A 20141-nucleotide genomic window follows, 5' to 3' on the forward strand; every position below is an offset into this window, starting at 1 on the left:
CCTGCATGTCTCTGTGCTGTCTCTCTCTCCTGCATGTCTCTGTGCTGTCTCTCTCCTGCATGTCTCTGTGCTGTCTCTCTCTCCTGCATGTCTCTGTGCTGTCACTCTCTCCTGCATGTCTCTGTGCTGTCTCTCTCTCCTGCATGTCTCTGTGCTGTCTCTCTCTCCTGCATGTCTCTGTGCTGTCACTCTCTCCTGCATGTCTCTCTCTCCTGCATGTCTCTGTGCTGTCTCTCTCTCCTGCATGTCTCTGTGCTGTCTCTCTCCTGCATCTCTCTGTGCTGTCTCTCTCCTGCATGTCTCTGTGCTGTCACTCTCTCATGCATGTCTCTGTGCTGTCTCTCTCCTGCATGTCTCTGTGCTGTCTCTCTCCTGCATGTCTCTGTGCTGTCTCTCTCTCCTGCATGTCTCTGTGCTGTCTCTCTCCTGCATGTCTCTGTGCTGTCTCTCTCTCCTGCATGTCTCTGTGCTGTCACTCTCTCCTGCATGTCTCTGTGCTGTCTCTCTCTCCTGCATGTCTCTGTGCTGTCTCTCTCTCCTGCATGTCTCTGTGCTGTCACTCTCTCCTGCATGTCTCTCTCTCCTGCATGTCTCTGTGCTGTCTCTCTCTCCTGCATGTCTCTGTGCTGTCTCTCTCCTGCATGTCTCTGTGCTGTCTCTCTCCTGCATGTCTCTGTGCTGTCTCTCTCTCCTGCATGTCTCTGTGCGCGGTCTCTTGTCTCGTCCTGCATGTCTCTGTGCGCGGTCTCTCTCCTGCATGTCTATGTGCTGTCTCTCTCTCCTGCATGTCTCTGTGCGGTCTCACTCTCCTGCATGTCTCTGTGCGCGGTCTCTCTCCTGCATGTCTCTGTGCTGTCTTTCTCTCCTGCATGTCTCTGTGCTGTCTCTTTCTCCTGCATGTCTCTGTGCTGTCTCTTTCTCCTGCATGTCTCTGTGCTGTCTCTCTCCTGCATGTCTCTCTGTGCGCTCTTTCTCCTGCATGTCTCTGTGCTGTCTCTCTCTCCTGCATGTCTCTGTGCTGTCTCTCTCTCCTGCATGTCTCTCTGTGCGCTCTCTCTCTCCTGCATGTCTCTCTGTGCGCTCTCTCTCCTGCATGTCTCTGTGCTGTCTCTCTCCTGCATGTCTCTGTGCTGTCTCTGTCTCCTGCATGTCTCTGTGCTGTCTCTCTCCTGCATGTCTCTGTGCTGTCTCTCTCTCCTGCATGTCTCTCTGTGCTGTCTCTCTCTCCTGCATGTCTCTCTGTGCGCTCTTTCTCCTGCATGTCTCTGTGCGGTCTCACTCTCCTGCATGTCTCTGTGCGCGGTCTCTCTCCTGCATGTCTCTGTGCTGTCACTCTCTCATGCATGTCTCTGTGCTGTCTCTCTCCTGCATGTCTCTGTGCTGTCTCTCTCTCCTGCATGTCTCTGTGCTGTCTCTCTCTCCTGCATGTCTTTGTGCTGTCTCTCTCTCCTGCATGTCTCTGTGCTGTCTCTCTCTCCTGCATGTCTCTGTGCTGTCTCTATCTCCTGCATATCTCTGTGCTGTCTCTCTCTCCTGCATGTCTCTGTGCTGTCTCTCTCTCTCCTGCATGTCTCTGTGCTGTCTCTATCTCCTGCATGTCTCTGTGCTGTCTCTCTCTCCTGCATGTCTCTGTGCTGTCTCTCTCTCCTGCATGTCTCTGTGCTGTCTCTCTCTCCTGCATGTCTCTGTGCTGTCTCTCTCCTGCATGTCTCTGTGCTGTCTCTCTCTTCTGCATGTCTCTGTGCTGTCTCTCTCTCCTGCATGTCTCTGTGCTGTCTCTCTCTCCTGCATGTCTCTGTGCTGTCTCTCTCTCCTGCATGTCTCTGTGCTGTCTCTCTCCTGCATGTCTCTGTGCTGTCTCTCTCTTCTGCATGTCTCTGTGCTGTCTCTCTCCTGCATGTCTCTCTGTGCTGTCTCTCTCCTGCATGTCTCTGTGCTGTCTCTCTCTCCTGCATGTCTCTCTGTGCTGTCTCTCTCCTGCATGTCTCTGTGCTGTCTCTCTCTTCTGCATGTCTCTGTGCTGTCTCTCTCTCCTGCATGTCTCTGTGCTGTCTCTCTCTCCTGCATGTCTCTGTGCTGTCACTCTCTCCTGCATGTCTCTGTGCTGTCTCTCTCCTGCATGTCTCTGTGCGCGGTCTCTTGTCTCGTCCTGCATGTCTCTGTCTCCTCCCCCTCTCCCTGCAGAATCTTCCCATGATGCAATGTGCAGGGAGGCAGCTGGGCTGCAGCAGGAGACTCCCACAGACTGCAGGGTGAGACTCACCGAGACAGACGGCAGACAATGCAGCGAGACAGACACTGAACAAAGAGTGCGTATACAAAGCAGACAGCCAGAGAGTGCAGGGAGAGACAGGGAGCAAGTGATCAGTCAGAGAGAGTGCAGGGAGAGAGAGTGCAGGGAGAGACAGTCAGTGCAGGGAGAGACAGGGAGCAAGTGATCAGTCAGAGAGAGTGCAGGGAGAGAGAGAGTGCAGGGAGAGAGAGTGCAGGGAGAGACAGTCAGTGCAGGGAGAGAGAGAGAGTGCAGGGAGAGAGAGAGTGCAGGGAGAGAGAGAGTGCAGGGAGAGAGAGAGTGCAGGGAGAGACAGTCAGTGCAGGGAGAGACAGTCAGTGCAGGGAGAGACAGGGAGCAAGTGATCAGTCAGAGAGAGTGCAGGGAGAGACAGTCAGTGCAGGGAGAGGAAGTGCAGGGAGAGACAGTCAGTGCAGGGAGAGACAGGGAGCAAGTGATCAGTCAGAGAGAGTGCAGGGAGAGAGAGAGTGCAGGGAGAGAGAGAGTGCAGGGAGAGAGAGTCAGTGCAGGGAGAGACAGTCAGTGCAGGGAGAGACAGGGAGCAAGTGATCAGTCAGAGAGAGTGCAGGGAGAGACAGTCAGTGCAGGGAGAGACAGGGAGCAAGTGATCAGTCAGAGAGAGTGCAGGGAGAGACAGTCAGTGCAGGGAGAGGAAGTGCAGGGAGAGACAGTCAGTGCAGGGAGAGACAGGGAGCAAGTGATCAGAGAGAGTGCAGGGAGAGACATGCAGCAATTTTAACTTTAGAGAGAGTGACAGAGAGTGTGGGAGAGACCAGTAGACAGGCAAAGAATAACCAAAGAGCTCAAGGAAAGACAGAGAGCGCAGGGAGAGAAACCGCTAGGCTAGGCACTGTATAGAGGGCAGTCACCCAGTGACCAGAGAGACCGTCAGAAAGTGACCAGAGAGACTGTCAGGAAGAGATAAGAAAGACAGTAAGGAAGTGACCTGACAATACAGAGAGACAGTAAGGAAGAGACTAGAGAGACACTCAGGAAGTGACTAGAGAGTACAGAGAGACAGTCAGGAAGTGACCAGAGAGACACTCAGGAAGTGACTAAAGAGTACAGAGAGACAGTCAGGAAGTGACCAGAGAGACACTCAGGAAGTGACTAAAGAGTACAGAGAGACAGTCACAAAGTAACTAGAGAGTACAGAAAGACAGTCACAAAGTTACTAGAGAGTATAGAGAGACACTCAGGAAGTGACTAGAGAGTACAGAGAGACAGTCAGGAAGTTACCAGAGAGTATTGAGAGACAGTCAGGAAGTGACCAGAGAGTACAGAGAGACAGTCAGGAAGTGACCAGAAAGACAATCAGAAAGTAACTAGAGAGTACAGAGAGACAGTCAGGAAGTGACTAGAGAGACACTCAGGAAGTGACTAGAGAGTACAGAGAGACAGTCAGGAAGTGACTAGAGAGACACTCAGGAAGTGACTAGAGAGTACAGAGAGACAGTCAGGAAGTGACTAGAGAGTGCAGAAAGAAGCAGTCGGCCATTCACCAAAAAGTCAGGCAGAGAGTGACCAAAGGGAGCAGAGAGTGACGGTCTCTCCAGGGAGCAGAGAGTGACGGTCTCTCCAGGGAGCAGAGAGTGACGGTCTCTCCAGGGAGCAGAGAGTGACGGTCTCTCCAGGGAGCAGAGAGTGACGGTCTCTCCAGGGAGCATCTTCCCAAAGATTATTCCTAATGAAAAAAGACAAATCTCTTGGGTCAGAAATCTACTGGTAAGTCTACACCTATCCCATCAACCATGTGTCCTCCCACCCCTCTATCCCTCTCCTCCCACCCCTCTATCCCTCTCCTCCCACCCCTCTATCCCTCTCCTCCCACCCCCTCCTATCCCTCTCCTCCCACCCCTCTATCCCTCTCCTCCCACCCCTCTATCCCTCTCCTCCTATCCCTCTCCTCCCACCCCTCTATCCCTCTCCTCCTACCCCTCTATCCCTCTCCTCCCACCCCCTCTATCCCTCTCCTCCCACCCCCTCTATCCCTCTCCTCCCACCCCCTCTTATCCCTCTCCTCCTATCCCTCTCCTCCCACCCCTCTATCCCTCTCCTCCCACCCCCCTCCTATCCCTCTCCTCCCACCCCCTCCTATCCCTCTCCTCCCACCCCTCTATCCCTCTCCTCCCACCCCCTCCTATCCCTCTCCTCCCACCCCCTCCTATCCCTCTCCTCCCACCCCTCCTATCCCTCTCCTCCCACCCCTCTATCCCTCTCCTCCCACCCCCTCCTATCCCTCTCCTCCCACCCCCTCCTATCCCTCTCCTCCCACCCCCTCCTATCCCTTTCCTCCCACCCCTCTATCCCTCTCCTCCCACCCCTCTATCCCTCTCCTCCCACCCCCTCCTATCCCTCTCCTCCTATCCCTCTCCTCCCACCCCCTCTTATCCCTCTCCTCCTATCCCTCTCCTCCTATCCCTCTCCTCCCACCCCCTCTTATCCCTCTCCTCCTATCCCTCTCCTCCCACCCCTCTATCCCTCTCCTCCCACCCCCTCCTATCCCTCTCCTCCCACCCCCTCCTATCCCTCTCCTCCCACCCCCTCTATCCCTCTCCTCCCACCCCCTCCTATCCCTCTACTCCCACCCCCTCCTATCCCTCTACTCCCACCCCCTCCTATCCCTCTCCTCCCACCCCCTCCTATCCCTCTCCTCCCACCCCCTCCTATCCCTCTCCTCCCACCCCCTCCTATCCCTCTCCTCACACCCCCTCCTATCCCTCTCCTCACACCCCCTCCTATCCCTCTCCTCACACCCCTCCTATCCCTCTGCTTCCACCCCTCTATCCCTCTCCTCCCACCCCCTCCTATCCCTCTACTCCCACCCCCTCCTATCCCTCTCCTCCCACCCCTCTATCCCTCTCCTCACACCCCTCTATCCCTCTCCTCACACCCTCTCCTATCCCTCTCCTCCCACCCCTCTATCCCTCTCCTCCCACCCCTCTATGCCTCTCCTCCTATCACTCTTCGCCTGTCTTTTTCCCTATATCCCTCTCCTCCTATCCCTCTCCTATTACTCTCCTCCTACCTCTTTTTTCTAGTCCTCTCCTCTTATCCCTCTCATGCCACCCCTCTATTACTCTCCTCCTCCTATCCCTCTCCTGTTATCCTGCTCCTATCCCTTTTCCACGATCTATCTCCTCCTTTTCCTCTCTTCTTATTACTCTCCTCCTATTACTTTCCTTCTATCCCTCTCTTCTTATTACTCTCCTCCTATTACTTTCCTTCTATCCCTCTCTTCTTATTACTCTCCTCCTATCCCTCTCTTCTTATTACTCTCCTCCTATCCCTCTCTTTTTATTACTCTCCTCCTATCCCTCTTCTTATTACTCCCCTCCTATCCCTCTTTTTTTTACTCTCCTCCTATCCCTCTTTTCTTATTACTCCCCTCCTATCCCTCTCTTCTTATTACTCCCCTCCTATCCCTCTTTTCTTATTACTCCCCTCCTATCCCTCTCTTCTTATTACTCTCCTCCTATCCCTCTCTTCTTATTACTCTCCTCCTATCCCTCTCTTCTTATTACTCTCCTCCTATCCCTCTCCTCCTACCCCCTCCTATCCCTCTTCTTCTATTCGTCTCCTTCTATCTCTCTCCTACTATCCTTCTATCCCTCTCCTCCCACCCTCTCCTATCCCTCTCCTCCCACCCCCTCCTATCCCTCCCCTCACCCCCCTCCTATCCCTCCCCTCACCCCCCTCCTATCCCTCCCCTCACCCCCCTCCTATCCCTCCCCTCACCCCCCTCCTATCCCTCTCCTCCTACCCCATCCTATTAGTCTCCTCCTCTCCCTCCCCTCCTACCCCCTCCTATCCCTCTCCTCCTACCCCATCCTATTAGTCTCCTCCTCTCCCTCCCCTCCTACCCCCTCCTATCCCTCTCTTCCTACCCTCTCCTATCCCTCTTCTTCTATTCCTCTCCTCCTATCCCTCTCCTCCTATCCTTCTACCCCTCTCCTCCTACCCTCTCCTTATCCCTCTCCTCCTCCTATCTCTCTCCTATCCCTCTTCTTCTATTCCTCTCCTTCTATCTCTCTCCTACTATCCTTCTACCCCTCTCGTCCTACCCCCTCCTATCCCTCTCTTCCTACCCCCTCCTATCTTTCTCCTCCTACCCCCACCTATTAGTCTCCTCCTATCCCTCTCCTCCTTCCCCCTCCTATCCCTCTCCTATTCCTCTCCTCCTACCCCCTCCTACCCCTCTTCTTCTATTCCTCTCCTTTTATCTCTCTCCTACTATCCTTCTACCACTCTCCTCCTACCCCTCCTATCCCTCTCCTCCTACCCCCTCCTATCCCTATCCTATAACTCTTCTCCTATCCCTCTCCTTCTATCCCCTCCTATCCCTATCCTATCTTTCTCCTTCTATCCCTCTCCTCCCACCCCTCCTATCCCTCTCCTCCCACCCCTCCTATCCCTCTCCTCCCACCCCTCCTATCCCTCTCCTCACACCCCCTCCTATCCCTCTCCTCCCTTCCCTCTATCCCTCTCCTCCCACCCCTCTATCCCTCTCCTCCCACCCCTCTATGCCTCTCCTCTCACCCCTCTATCCCTCTCCTCTCACCCCCTCCTATCCCTCTCCTCCCACCCCCTCCTATACCTCTCCTCCCACCCCTCTATCCCTCTCCTCCTATCCCTCTCCTCCCACCCCCTCCTATACCTCTCCTCCCACCCCCTCCTATCCCTCTCCTCCCACCCCCTCCTATACCTCTCCTCCCACCCCTCTATCCCTCTCCTCCCATCCTTCTATGCCTCTCCTCCCTCTCCTCACACCCCCTCCTATCCCTCTCCTCCCACCCTTCTATCCCTCTCCTCCCACCCCTCTATGCCTCTCCTCCTATCACTCTTCGCCTGTCTTTTTCCCTATATCCCTCTCCTATTACTCTCCTCCTACCTCTTTTTTCTAGTCCTCTTCTCTTATCCCTCTCATGCCACCCCTCTATTACTCTCCTCCTCCTATCCCTCTCCTGTTATCCTGCTCCTATCCCTTTTCCACGATCTATCTCCTCCTTTTCCTCTCTTATTACTCTCCTCCTCTTACTTTCCTTCTATCTCTCTCTTCTTATTACTCTCCTCCTATCCCTCTTCTTCTATCCCTCTCTTTTTATTACTCCCCTCCTATCCCTCTCTTCTTCTTACTCTCCTCCTATCCCTCTTCTTCTATCCCTCTCTTCTTATTACTCCCCTCCTATCCCTCTCTTCTTATCACTCTCCTCCTATCCCTCTCTTCTTATTACTCTCCTCCTATCCCTCTCTTCTTATTACTTCCCTCCTATCCCTCTCTTCTTATTACTCTCCTCCTATCCATCTCTTCTTATTACTTCCCTCCTATCCCTCTCTTCTTATTACTCCCCTCCTATCCCTCTCTTCCTATCCCTCTCTTATTACTCCCCTCCTATCCCTCTTCTTATTACTCTCCTCCTATCCCTCTCTTCTTATTACTCCCCTCCTATCCCTCTCTTATTACTCCCCTCCTATCCCTCTCTTATTACTCTCCTCCTATCCCTCTCTTCTTATTACTCCCCTCCTATCCCTCTCTTCCTATCCCTCTCTTATTACTTTCCTCCTATCCCTCTCTTATTACTCCCCTCCTATCCCTCTCTTCTTATTACTCTCCTCCTATCCCTCTCTTCTTATTACTCCCCTCCTATCCCTCTCTTCTTATTACTCCCCTCCTATCCCTCTCTTCTTATTACTCTCCTCCTATCCCTCTCTTCTTATTACTTCCCTCCTATCCCTCTCCTCCTACCCCCTCCTATCCCTCTCTTCTTATTACTCTCCTCCTTTCCCTCTTCTTCTATCCCTTTCTTCTTATTACTCTCCTCCTATCCCTCTCTTCTTATTACTCTCCTCCTATCCCTCTCTTCTTATTACTCTCCTCCTATCCCTCTCTTCTTATTACTCTCCTCCTATCCCTCTCTTCTTATTACTCTCCTCCTATCCCTCTTCTTCTATCCCTCTCTTCTTATTACTCTCCTCCTATCCCTCTCTTCTTATTACTCTCCTCCTATCCCTCTCTTCTTATTACTCTCCTCCTATCCATCTTCTGCTATAGGCCTTCTATTATTCCTTTCCTCCTTTTCCTTTTTCACCTATCCCTCTCTTCTCCTGTCACTCTCCTCCTATGCCTCTTCTACTCTTCCCCTCCTATCCCTTTCCTTCTATCAGGCTCCTCCTATCCCTCTTCTCCAGTGTTGGACTGGGGTATCTGGGACCCACCAATGAAGAACCAGTGAGAAACATGTCAGTCAGTGGTAGTGCAGGTCCTAAAGCGGAGGATTCTCTGGTCCTCTAGTTGGCCAGTCCGACACAGCTCTTCTCCTATCAGCCTCCTCCTTCTATCCCTCTTCTCTGATTATTCATCTCCTATCCCTCTTTTCCTGTTACTCTCCTCCTATCACATTCTTATTTACCCCTCTCCAATCCCTCTTTTATCCTTCTCCCCCTAATACTCTCCTCCTATCACACTTCTTCTATTGCTGTACTCCTATCACTCTCCTCCTACCCCTCCTCTCCTATTACTCTCCTCCTACCCCTTCTATCACTCTTCTCCTACCCCTCTTCTCCTATTACTCTCCTCCTACCACTCTTCTCCTCTTACTTTTCTCCCACTCCTCTCCTCCTATCACTTTCCTCCTACTCCTCCTCTCTTATCACTTTCCTCCTATCCCTCACCTCCTACCCCTCCTCTCTTATCACTTTCCTCCTATCCCTCACCTCCTTCCCCTCCTCTCTTATCACTTTCCTCCTATCCCTCACCTCCTACCCCTCCTCTCTTATCACTTTCCTCCTACCCCTCTCCTATCCCTCACCTCCTACCCCTCCTCTCTTATCACTTTCCTCCTATCCCTCCTCTGTTATCACTTTCCTCCTACCCCTCTCCTATCCCTCACCTCCTACCCCTCCTCTCTTATTACTTTCCTCCTATCCCTCTCCTCCTACCCCTCCTCTCTTATCACTTTCCTCCTATCCCTCCTCTGTTATCACTTTCCTCCTACCCCTCTCCTATCCCTCACCTCCTACCCCTCCTCTCTTATCACTTTCCTCCTATCCCTCCTCTGTTATCACTTTCCTCCTACCCCTCTCCTATTACTCTCCTCCTACCCCTCCTCTCTTATCACTTTCCTCCTACCCCTCTCCTATCACTCTCCTCCTACCCCTCCTCTCTTATCACTTTCCTCCTATCCCTCTCCTCCTACCCCTCCTCTCTTATCACTTTCCTCCTACCCCTCTCCTATCCCTCTCCTCCTACCCCTCCTCTGTTATCACTTTCCTCCTATCCCTCCTCTGTTATCACTTTCCTCCTACCCCTCTCCTATTACTCTCCTCCTACCCCTCCTCTCTTATCACTTTCCTCCTACCCCTCTCCTATCACTCTCCTCCTACCCCTCCTCTCTTATCACTTTCCTCCTTTCCCTCTCCTCCTACCCCTCCTCTCTTATCACTTTCCTCCTACCCCTCTCCTATTACCCTCCTCCTATCCCTCCTCTCTTATCACTTTCCTCCTACCCCCCTCTCCTATTACCCTCCTCCTACCCCTCCTCTGTTATCACTTTCCTCCTACCCCTCTCCTGTTACTCTCCTCCTACCCCTCCTCTCTTATCACTTTCCTCCTATCCCTCTCCTCCTACCCCTCCTCTCTTATCACTTTCCTCCTACCCCTCCTCTGTTATCACTTTCCTCCTACCCCTCTCATATTACTCTCCTCCTACCCCTCCTCTGTTATCACTTTCCTCCTATCCCTCACCTCCTACCCCTCCTCTCTTATCACTTTCCTCCTATCCCTCCTCTGTTATCACTTTCCTCCTACCCCTCTCCTATTACTCTCCTCCTACCCCTCCTCTCTTATCACTTTCCTCCTACCCCTCTCCTATCACTCTCCTCCTACCCCTCCTCTCTTATCACTTTCCTCCTTTCCCTCTCCTCCTACCCCTCCTCTCTTATCACTTTCCCCCTACCCCTCTCCTATGCCTCACCTCCTACCCCTCCTCTGTTATCACTTTCCTCCTACCCCTCTCCTATTACTCTCCTCCTATCCCTCCTCTCTTATCACTTTCCTCCTATCCCTCACCTCCTACCCCTCCTCTGTTATCACTTTCCTCCTATCCCTCACCTCCTACCCCTCCTCTCTTATCACTTTCCTCCTATCCCTCACCTCCTACCCCTCCTCTCTTAACATTTTTTTTCCTATCCCTCACCTCCTACCCCTCCTCTCTTATCACTTTCCTCCTACCCCTCTCTTATTACTCTCCTCCTACCCCTCTCCTATTACTCTCCTCCTACCCCTCCTCTCTTATCACTTTCCTCCTACCCCTCTCCTATCACTCTCCTCCTACCCCTCTCTTATCACTTTCCTCCTACCCCTCTCTTATTACTCTCCTCCTACCCCTCTCTTATTACTCTCCTCCTACCCCTCTCCTATTACTCTCCTCCTACCCCTCTCCTATTACTCTCCTCCTACCCCTCTCCTATCCCTCACCTCCTACCCCTCCTCTCTTATCACTTTCCTCCTACCCCTCTCTTATTACTCTCCTCCTACCCCTCTTTTATCACTTTCCTCCTACCCCTCTCTTATTACTCTCCTCCTACCCCTCTCCTATTACTCTCCTCCTACCCCTCTCCTATTACTCTCCTCCTACCCCTCCTCTGTTATCACTTTCCTCCTACCCCTTTCCTCTTATGTTTCTTCCCATATCGACCATGTTTCAGCTCATGTCTTCCCATCTCCTTCAGAGTCTCACATGATGGACGGAGATGTCTCATCCATAAACACACTTGTCTATGAGATGCCATCGACCAATCACATTGAGGTGAAAGTGGAGTTTGATGTGAGCTGTAAGGAAGAAGATCACTGGGAAGAGGAAGATCTGCAAAGCGCTGCTCCTGTGGAGGTTAATGCGCCCTTTTACTGTCTTGTGTGTGGACGGGCTTTTGGACAGCGACATAATCTAATCAAACATCAGCGCATTCACACGGGGGAGCGGCCATACTGCTGTGACCAGTGCGGGAAGAGCTTCATCCAAAAGCAGCACCTGACAAAGCACCAGAGGCTGCACACTGGAGAACGGCCGTACGTCTGCCTGGTGTGTGGCCGTGGCTTCAGCCTGAAGCATAACCTCACCACCCACCAGAGGATTCACACTGGAGAGAAGCCTTATCCCTGTACTGCGTGCGGCAGGAGCTTCAGCCGACGGGAAAACCTGCGCGCTCATCAAAGATGTCACCTGAACAAGTCAGCCGGCAGCGGCAGCAGCGAGGTGGCATCCAAGCAGCTGGTCAACCCCTCTGGTCTGGTCCATCTCCAGCCCAAGGAGCAGCCAGTAACTGAGAAGAATCCTGCCCCTAAGGTCTCCAGCAGTGGGCGAGTCTTAAATCCCAGACCGTTCATATGTCCTCAGTGTGGAAAGAGATTCTTCAACAAGCAGACGTTTATCAATCACTACCGGATCCACACCGGTCAGAGGCCTCACACCTGCCCCGAGTGTGGACGCAGCTTCATCCAAAAACAGCACCTGACCAAGCACATCCGCACACACACCGGGGAGAAGCCGTACACCTGCAGCCAGTGTGGCCGCAGCTTCAGCATGAAGCATAACCTGTGTACACACATGAAGACCCACACTGGAGAGAAGCCTTACAGCTGCTCCGCCTGCGGCAAGAAATTCACCCGGAGGAGCACCTACCAAGCTCATCAGAGAATCCACTGCAAATCCAAACCAGAAGAGCTCCCGGGAGCCTCCCACCCTGCCCAGGATCAGAGTGTCTACATTGTGGAGGTCCCGGAGCAGCATCTCCTGAGGGAGACCACACCGATCACATGTGGCCGGTGTGGGAAGACGTCTAGTGATGTCCACGAGATCCCTGAGTGCTGCACCGATTGTGGAACGAGCGTCAGACAGAGCAACGTCCTGAGCGTGAACCCCTCATCTCAGCTCGAAGATCTACACCAGGATCCGGCAGATATGGTGACCTCTCTGATCTCAGAGGAGAAATCACTGCTGATCATAGAAAGTGGGGAGAGCCTTGAGGACCCAGATACTGCAGTCCAGATGTTAGGAAGCCTCCTAAGTCTGCCGATCTGTGAAGAGTCCATTCTAGGGCCGGCAACCTTCTCCTGTCAGTGGTGTGGCCAGATATTTGGCCAGAGGGAGGACCTGGAGCAACATGAGCCTCTTCACAGTGGGGAGAAGATCCACGCCTGTGACCAATGCGGGAAGACATTCTTCCAGAAGAGTCTGTTGACCAAGCATAAGAAGCTGCATGCTGGTGATGGACAGTCCTCCAACGATAAGAACCTCAGACATTTGTCCGCCCTCCAGCCGAGGGCTGCAGACAAGCCGCATCCATGCAGCAAGTGTGGGAAAAGCTTCAGCCACCAGGAGACGTTAACGCTGCATCAAAGAAGCCACCAGAGATGTTCCAGCCTCCTCACCACCACTCCAGAACTGAAGAGCAGGCAAAGAGGTGGCCAGAAACATGTCCACCAGGGCCATGGCCGAGTCTTCCCATGTTCTGTGTGCAGCAAATGCTTCAACCAAAAACACACCCTCATCAACCATCTGAGGATCCACTCGGGAGAGCGGCCATATCCCTGCCCCACCTGTGGCAAGAGCTTCATCCAGAAGCAGCACCTCACCAAGCATGTGCGGCTCCACACTGGTGAGAGGCCCTACTCCTGCCAGGAGTGCGGGAGAAGCTTCAGCCTGAAACACAACCTGACCACCCACCAGAGGATTCACACCGGAGAACGGCCCTACGCCTGCAACCAGTGCGGCAAAAGGTTTAACCGCAGGGGCATCTTACTAAGTCACGAAAGGATCCACCTCCAGGAGGGAGCAAAGAACTCGCGGAGCGCTGTGAGCCTGACCGTGTTACTGGGCAATGATGGACACATCGTGTAGATGAGTGCCGAGCATCACATGACCCATATGGCCAGTGGTGGTGAGGTCTCCTGGTATCATCACACACCCCGGACACAGATGAGTGCCGAGCATCACACGACCCATATGGCTGGTGGTGGTGGGGTCTCCTGGCATCATCACACACCGCGGACACAGATGGACACACCGTGTAGATGAGTGCCGAGCATCACATGACCCATATGGCCGGTGGTGGTGGGGTCTCCTGGCATCATAACACACCGCAGACACAGATGGACACACTGCGTAGATAAGTGCCGAGCATCATATGACCGATGGTGGTGAGGTCTCCTGGTATCATCACACACCCCGGACACAAATGGACACACCGTGTAGATGAGTGCCGAGCATCACATGACCCATATGACCGATGGTGGTGAGGTCTCCTGGCATCATCACACACCCCGGACACAGATGGACACATCACGTAGATGAGTGCCGAGCATCACATGACCCATATGACCGGTGGTGGTGAGGTCTCCTGGCATCATCACACACCCCGGACACAGATGGACACATCACGTAGATGAGTGCCGAGCATCACATGACCCATATGACCGGTGGTGGTGAGGTCTCCTGGATGAAGTCTCCACCAGCTGCAGGAGGACAGTCACAGTCCATTATGAGAGGTGCAGGACCTGTGGGGTATGATTGGGTCTCCAGACGTCATGTGACCTGTTTGTGATGCGCTTAGGATGTTCCTCGCCATAATAACATGGACGTTGTTTATGGCTGTAGATGGGCCCCCAAGGTCACCAATCGGACATTGCGCAGGGCCTCACTGGTTGCCATTGTGTCTTGTCACATCCATAGAGACATCACGTGATTGCAGCAACCAATCATCATTGTGGAGTGCACTGATTGGCCATATGGATCACATGACAGCAGGGGGTGTCAGGTGACTGCCACCGGTAGCTGGAGCTTAGAGGGCACGTGTCTATTTAAGATGATTGTTTTTTGTTTTAAATTTTTATTTTACTTTGTGTAATATAAAATAATTCTGAAAATTAGCAGGTTTTTTTTCTGACCAATGGGCCTAAAACTAACACCAGTATATAGATAACACAGACAGGAGGAGGACACCAGTATATAGATAACACAGACAGGAGGAGGACACCAGTATATAGATAACACAGACAGGAGGAGGACACCAGTATATAGATAACACAGACAGGAGGACAGTGACACCAGTATATAGACAACACAGACAGGAGGAGGAGGACACCAGTATATAGATAACACAGACAGGAGGAGGACACCAGTATATAGATAACACAGACAGGAGGACAGTGACACCAGTATATAGATAAAACAGACAGGAGGACAGTGACACCAGTAAATAGATAACACAGACAGGAGGACAGTGACACCAGTATATAGATAACACAGACAGGAGGACAGTGACACCAGTATATAAATAACACAGACAGGAGGAGGACACCAGTATATAGATAACACAGACAGGAGGAGGACACCAGTATATAGATAACACAGACAGGAGGAGGACACCAGTATATAGATAACACAGACAGGAGGACAGTGACACCAGTATATAGATAACACAGACAGGAGGACAGTGACACCAGTATATAGATAACACAGACAGGAGGACAGTGACACCAGTATATAGATAACACAGACAGGAGGACAGTGACACCAGTATATAGATAACAGACAGGAGGACAGTGACACCAGTATATAGATAACACAGACAGGAGGACAGTGACACCAGTATATAGATAACACAGACAGGAGCACAGTGACACCAGTATATAGATAACACAGACAGAAGGACAGTGACACCAGTATATAGATAACACAGACAGGAGGAGGACACCAGTATATAGATAACACAGACAGGAGGACAGTGACACCAGTATATAGATAACACAGACAGGAGAACAGTGACACCAGTATATAGATAACCCAGACCCTATATACAGAGGGAGGGGTGAGATATTACTGTATACAGGGGGAGGGGTGAGATATTACTGTATACAGGGGGAGGGGTGAGATATTACTATATACAGGGGGAGGGGTGAGATATTACTATATACAGGGGGAGGGGTGAGATATTACTGTAAAAAAGGGGGAGGGGTGAGATATTACTGTAAAAAAGGGGGAGGGGTGAGATATTACTATATACAGGGGGAGGGGTGAGATATTACTATATACAGGGGGAGGGGTGAGATATTACTGTATACAGGGGGAGGGGTGAGATATTACTGTATACAGGGGGAGGGGTGAGATATTACTATATACAGGGGGAGGGGTGAGATATTACTGTATACAGGGGAGGGGTGAGATATTACTGTATACAGGGGAGGGGTGAGATATTACTGTATACAGGGGAGGGGTGAGATATTACTGTATACAGGGGGAGGGGTGAGATATTACTATATACAGGGGGAGGGGTGAGATATTACTATATACAGGGGGAGGGGTGAGATATTACTGTATACAGGGGAGGGGTGAGATATTACTATATACAGGGGGAGGGGTGAGATATTACTGTATACAGGGGAGGGGTGAGATATTACTGTATACAGGGGAGGGGTGAGATATTACTGTATAGAGGTGGAGGGGTGAGATATTACTGTATACAGGGGGAGGGGGGAGATATTACTATATACAGGGGAGGGGTGAGATATTACTATATACAGGGGAGGGGTGAGATATTACTGTATACAGGGGGAGGGGTGAGATATTACTATATACAGGGGGAGGGGTGAGATATTACTATATACAGGGGGAGGGGTGAGATATTACTGTATACAGGGGAGGGGTGAGATATTACTATATACAGGGGGAGGGGTGAGATATTACTGTATACAGGGGAGGGGTGAGATATTACTGTATACAGGGGAGGGGTGAGATATTACTGTATAGAGGTGGAGGGGTGAGATATTACTGTATACAGGGGGAGGGGGGAGATATTACTATATACAGGGGAGGGGTGAGATATTACTATATACAGGGGAGGGGTGAGATATTATTGTATACAGGGGAGGGGTGAGATATTACTGTATACAGGGGGAGGGGTGAGATATTACTGTATACAGGGGGAGGGGTGAGATATTACTGTATACAGGGGGAGGGGTGAGATATTACTATATACAGGGTGAGGGGTGAGATGTTGCTGTATACAGGGGAGGGGTGAGATATTACTGTATACAGGGGGAGGGGTGAGATATTACTATATACAGGGGGAGGGGTGAGATATTACTATATACAGGGGGAGGGGTGAGATATTACTATATACAGGGGAGGGGTGAGATATTACTATATACAGGGGGAGGGGTGAGATATTACTATATACAGGGGAGGGGTGAGATATTACTATATACAGGGGAGGGGTGAGATATTACTATATACAGGGGGAGGGGTGAGATATTACTATATACAGGGGGAGGGGTGAGATATTACTATATACAGGGGAGGGGTGAGATATTACTGTATACAGGGGGAGGGGTGAGATATTACTATATACAGGGGGAGGGGTGAGATATTACTATATACAGGGGGAGGGGTGAGATATTACTATATACAGGGGGAGGGGTGAGATATTACTGTATACAGGGGGAGGGGTGAGATATTACTATATACAGGGGAGGGGTGAGATATTACTGTATACAGGGGGAGGGGTGAGATATTACTATATACAGGGGGAGGGGTGAGATATTACTATATACAGGGGGAGGGGTGAGATATTACTGTATACAGGGGAGGGGTGAGATGTTGCTGTATACAGGGGAGGGGTGAGATATTACTGTATACAGGGGGAGGGGTGAGATATTACTATATACAGGGGGAGGGGTGAGATATTACTGTATACAGGGGGAGGGGTGAGATATTACTGTATACAGGGGAGGGGTGAGATGTTACTATATACAGGGGGAGGGGTGAGATATTACTGTATACAGGGGGAGGGGTGAGATATTACTGTATACAGGGGGAGGGGTGAGATATTATTGTATACAGGGGAGGGGTGAGATATTACTATATACAGGGGGAGGGGTGAGATATTACTGTATACAGGGGGAGGGGGGAGATATTACTATATACAGGGGAGGGGTGAGATATTACTGTATACAGGGGGAGGGGTGAGATATTACTGTATACAGGGGGAGGGGTGAGATATTACTGTATACAGGGGGAGGGGTGAGATGTTGCTGTATACAGGGGAGGGGTGAGATATTACTATATACAGGGGGAGGGATGAGATATTACTGTATACAGGGGGAGGGGTGAGATATTATTGTATACAGGGGGAGGGGTGAGATATTATTGTATACAGGGGGAGGGGTGAGATATTACTGTATACAGGGGGAGGGGTGAGATATTACTATATACAGGGGGAGGGGTGAGATATTACTATATACAGGGGAGGGGTGAGATATTACTATATACAGGGGGAGGGGTGAGATATTACTGTATACAGGGGGAGGGGTGAGATATTACTATATACAGGGGGAGGGGTGAGATATTATTGTATACAGGGGGAGGGGTGAGATATTTTTGTATACAGGGGGAGGGGTGAGATATTACTGTATACAGGGGGAGGGGTGAGATATTATTGTATACAGGGGGAGGGGTGAGATATTACTGTATACAGGGGGAGGGGTGAGATATTACTGTATACAGGGGGAGGGGTGAGATGTTGCTGTATACAGGGGGAGGGGTGAGATATTACTATATACAGGGGGAGGGGTGAGATATTACTGTATACAGGGGGAGGGGTGAGATATTACTATATACAGGGGGAGGGGTGAGATATTACTGTATACAGGGGAGGGGTGAGATGTTGCTGTATACAGGGGGAGGGGTGAGATATTACTATATACAGGGGGAGGGGTGAGATATTATTGTATACAGGGGAGGGGTGAGATATTACTATATACAGGGGGAGGGGTGAGATATTACTGTATACAGGGGGAGGGGTGAGATATTACTGTATACAGGGGGAGGGGTGAGATATTACTGTATACAGGGGGAGGGGTGAGATATTACTATATACAGGGGGAGGGGTGAGATATTACTATATACAGGGGAGGGGTGAGATATTACTATATACAGGGGGAGGGGTGAGATATTACTGTATACAGGGGGAGGGGTGAGATATTACTATATACAGGGGGAGGGGTGAGATATTACTATATACAGGGGGAGGGGTGAGATATTACTATATACAGGGGGAGGGGTGAGATATTACTATATACAGGGGGAGGGTGAGATATTACTGTATACAGGGGAGGGGTGAGATGTTGCTGTATACAGGGGAGGGGTGAGATATTACTGTATACAGGGGAGGGGTGAGATATTACTATATACAGGGGGAGGGGTGAGATGTTGCTGTATACAGGGGGAGGGGTGAGATATTACTATATACAGGGGAGGGGTGAGATATTACTGTATACAGGGGGAGGGGTGAGATATTACTGTATACAGGGGGAGGGGTGAGATATTATTGTATACAGGGGGAGGGGTGAGATATTACTATATACAGGGGAGGGGTGAGATATTACTATATACAGGGGGAGGGGTGAGATGTTACTGTATACAGGGGGAGGGGTGAGATATTACTATATACAGGGGGAGGGGTGAGATATTACTGTATACAGGGGGAGGGGTGAGATATTACTGTATACAGGGGGAGGGGTGAGATATTACTGTATACAGGGGAGGGGTGAGATATTACTATATACAGGGGGAGGGGTGAGATATTACTATATACAGGGGGAGGGGTGAGATATTACTGTATACAGGGGGAGGGGTGAGATATTACTATATACAGGGGGAGGGGTGAGATATTACTGTATACAGGGGGAGGGGTGAGATATTACTGTATACAGGGGAGGGGTGAGATATTACTATATACAGGGGAGGGGTGAGATATTACTATATACAGGGGGAGGGGTGAGATATTACTATATACAGGGGAGGGGTGAGATGTTGCTGTATACAGGGGAGGGGTGAGATATTACTATATACAGGGGAGGGGTGAGATATTACTATATACAGGGGGAGGGGTGAGATATTACTGTATACAGGGGGAGGGGTGAGATATTACTGTATACAGGGGAGGGGTGAGATATTACTGTATACAGGGGGAGGGGTGAGATATTACTGTATACAGGGGGAGGGGTGAGATATTATTGTATACAGGGGGAGGGGTGAGATATTACTATATACAGGGGAGGGGTGAGATATTACTATATACAGGGGGAGGGGTGAGATGTTACTGTATACAGGGGGAGGGGTGAGATATTACTATATACAGGGGGAGGGGTGAGATATTACTGTATACAGGGGGAGGGGTGAGATATTACTGTATACAGGGGGAGGGGTGAGATATTACTGTATACAGGGGAGGGGTGAGATATTACTATATACAGGGGGAGGGGTGAGATATTACTATATACAGGGGGAGGGGTGAGATATTACTATATACAGGGGGAGGGGTGAGATATTACTATATACAGGGGGAGGGTGAGATATTACTGTATACAGGGGAGGGGTGAGATATTACTGTATACAGGGGAGGGGTGAGATATTACTATATACAGGGGGAGGGGTGAGATATTACTGTATACAGGGGAGGGGTGAGATATTACTATATACAGGGGAGGGGTGAGATATTACTATATACAGGGGGAGGGGTGAGATATTACTATATACAGGGGGAGGGGTGAGATATTACTGTATACAGGGGAGGGGTGAGATATTACTATATACAGGGGGAGGGGTGAGATATTACTGTATACAGGGGGAGGGGTGAGATGTTGCTGTATACCAGGGGCGCTGTTCTCCTACTCCTAATAACATTGGCTTTTCCGGTCTCCGGTAAGATGGCGCCGGTGTGGGGGTGTGGCCGCCCTCTAGTGTTCGCCTCTTTTCATAGTCCCCGCCCACAGAGGTCAGTTTCGCAGTCT

General features: G+C 50.9%; 1 protein-coding gene across 1 annotated transcript; it reads left to right on the top strand.

The window, feature by feature from the left end:
* The first annotated feature begins 2236 nt into the window (after positions 1-2236).
* On the top strand, positions 2237-14219 carry LOC138784069 (zinc finger protein 271-like). Its single transcript, XM_069959561.1, has 2 exons — positions 2237-4018; positions 11024-14219. Exon 2 carries the CDS (start codon positions 11032-11034, stop codon positions 13189-13191), a length of 2160 nt encoding a protein of 719 aa, XP_069815662.1. The 5' UTR covers positions 2237-4018; positions 11024-11031; the 3' UTR covers positions 13192-14219.
* Positions 14220-20141: the final 5922 nt, after the last annotated feature.

The sequence above is a fragment of the Dendropsophus ebraccatus genome, chromosome 2 (genome assembly GCF_027789765.1).
Source record: "Dendropsophus ebraccatus isolate aDenEbr1 chromosome 2, aDenEbr1.pat, whole genome shotgun sequence".
In the NCBI taxonomy this organism is placed as follows: domain Eukaryota; kingdom Metazoa; phylum Chordata; class Amphibia; order Anura; family Hylidae; genus Dendropsophus; species Dendropsophus ebraccatus.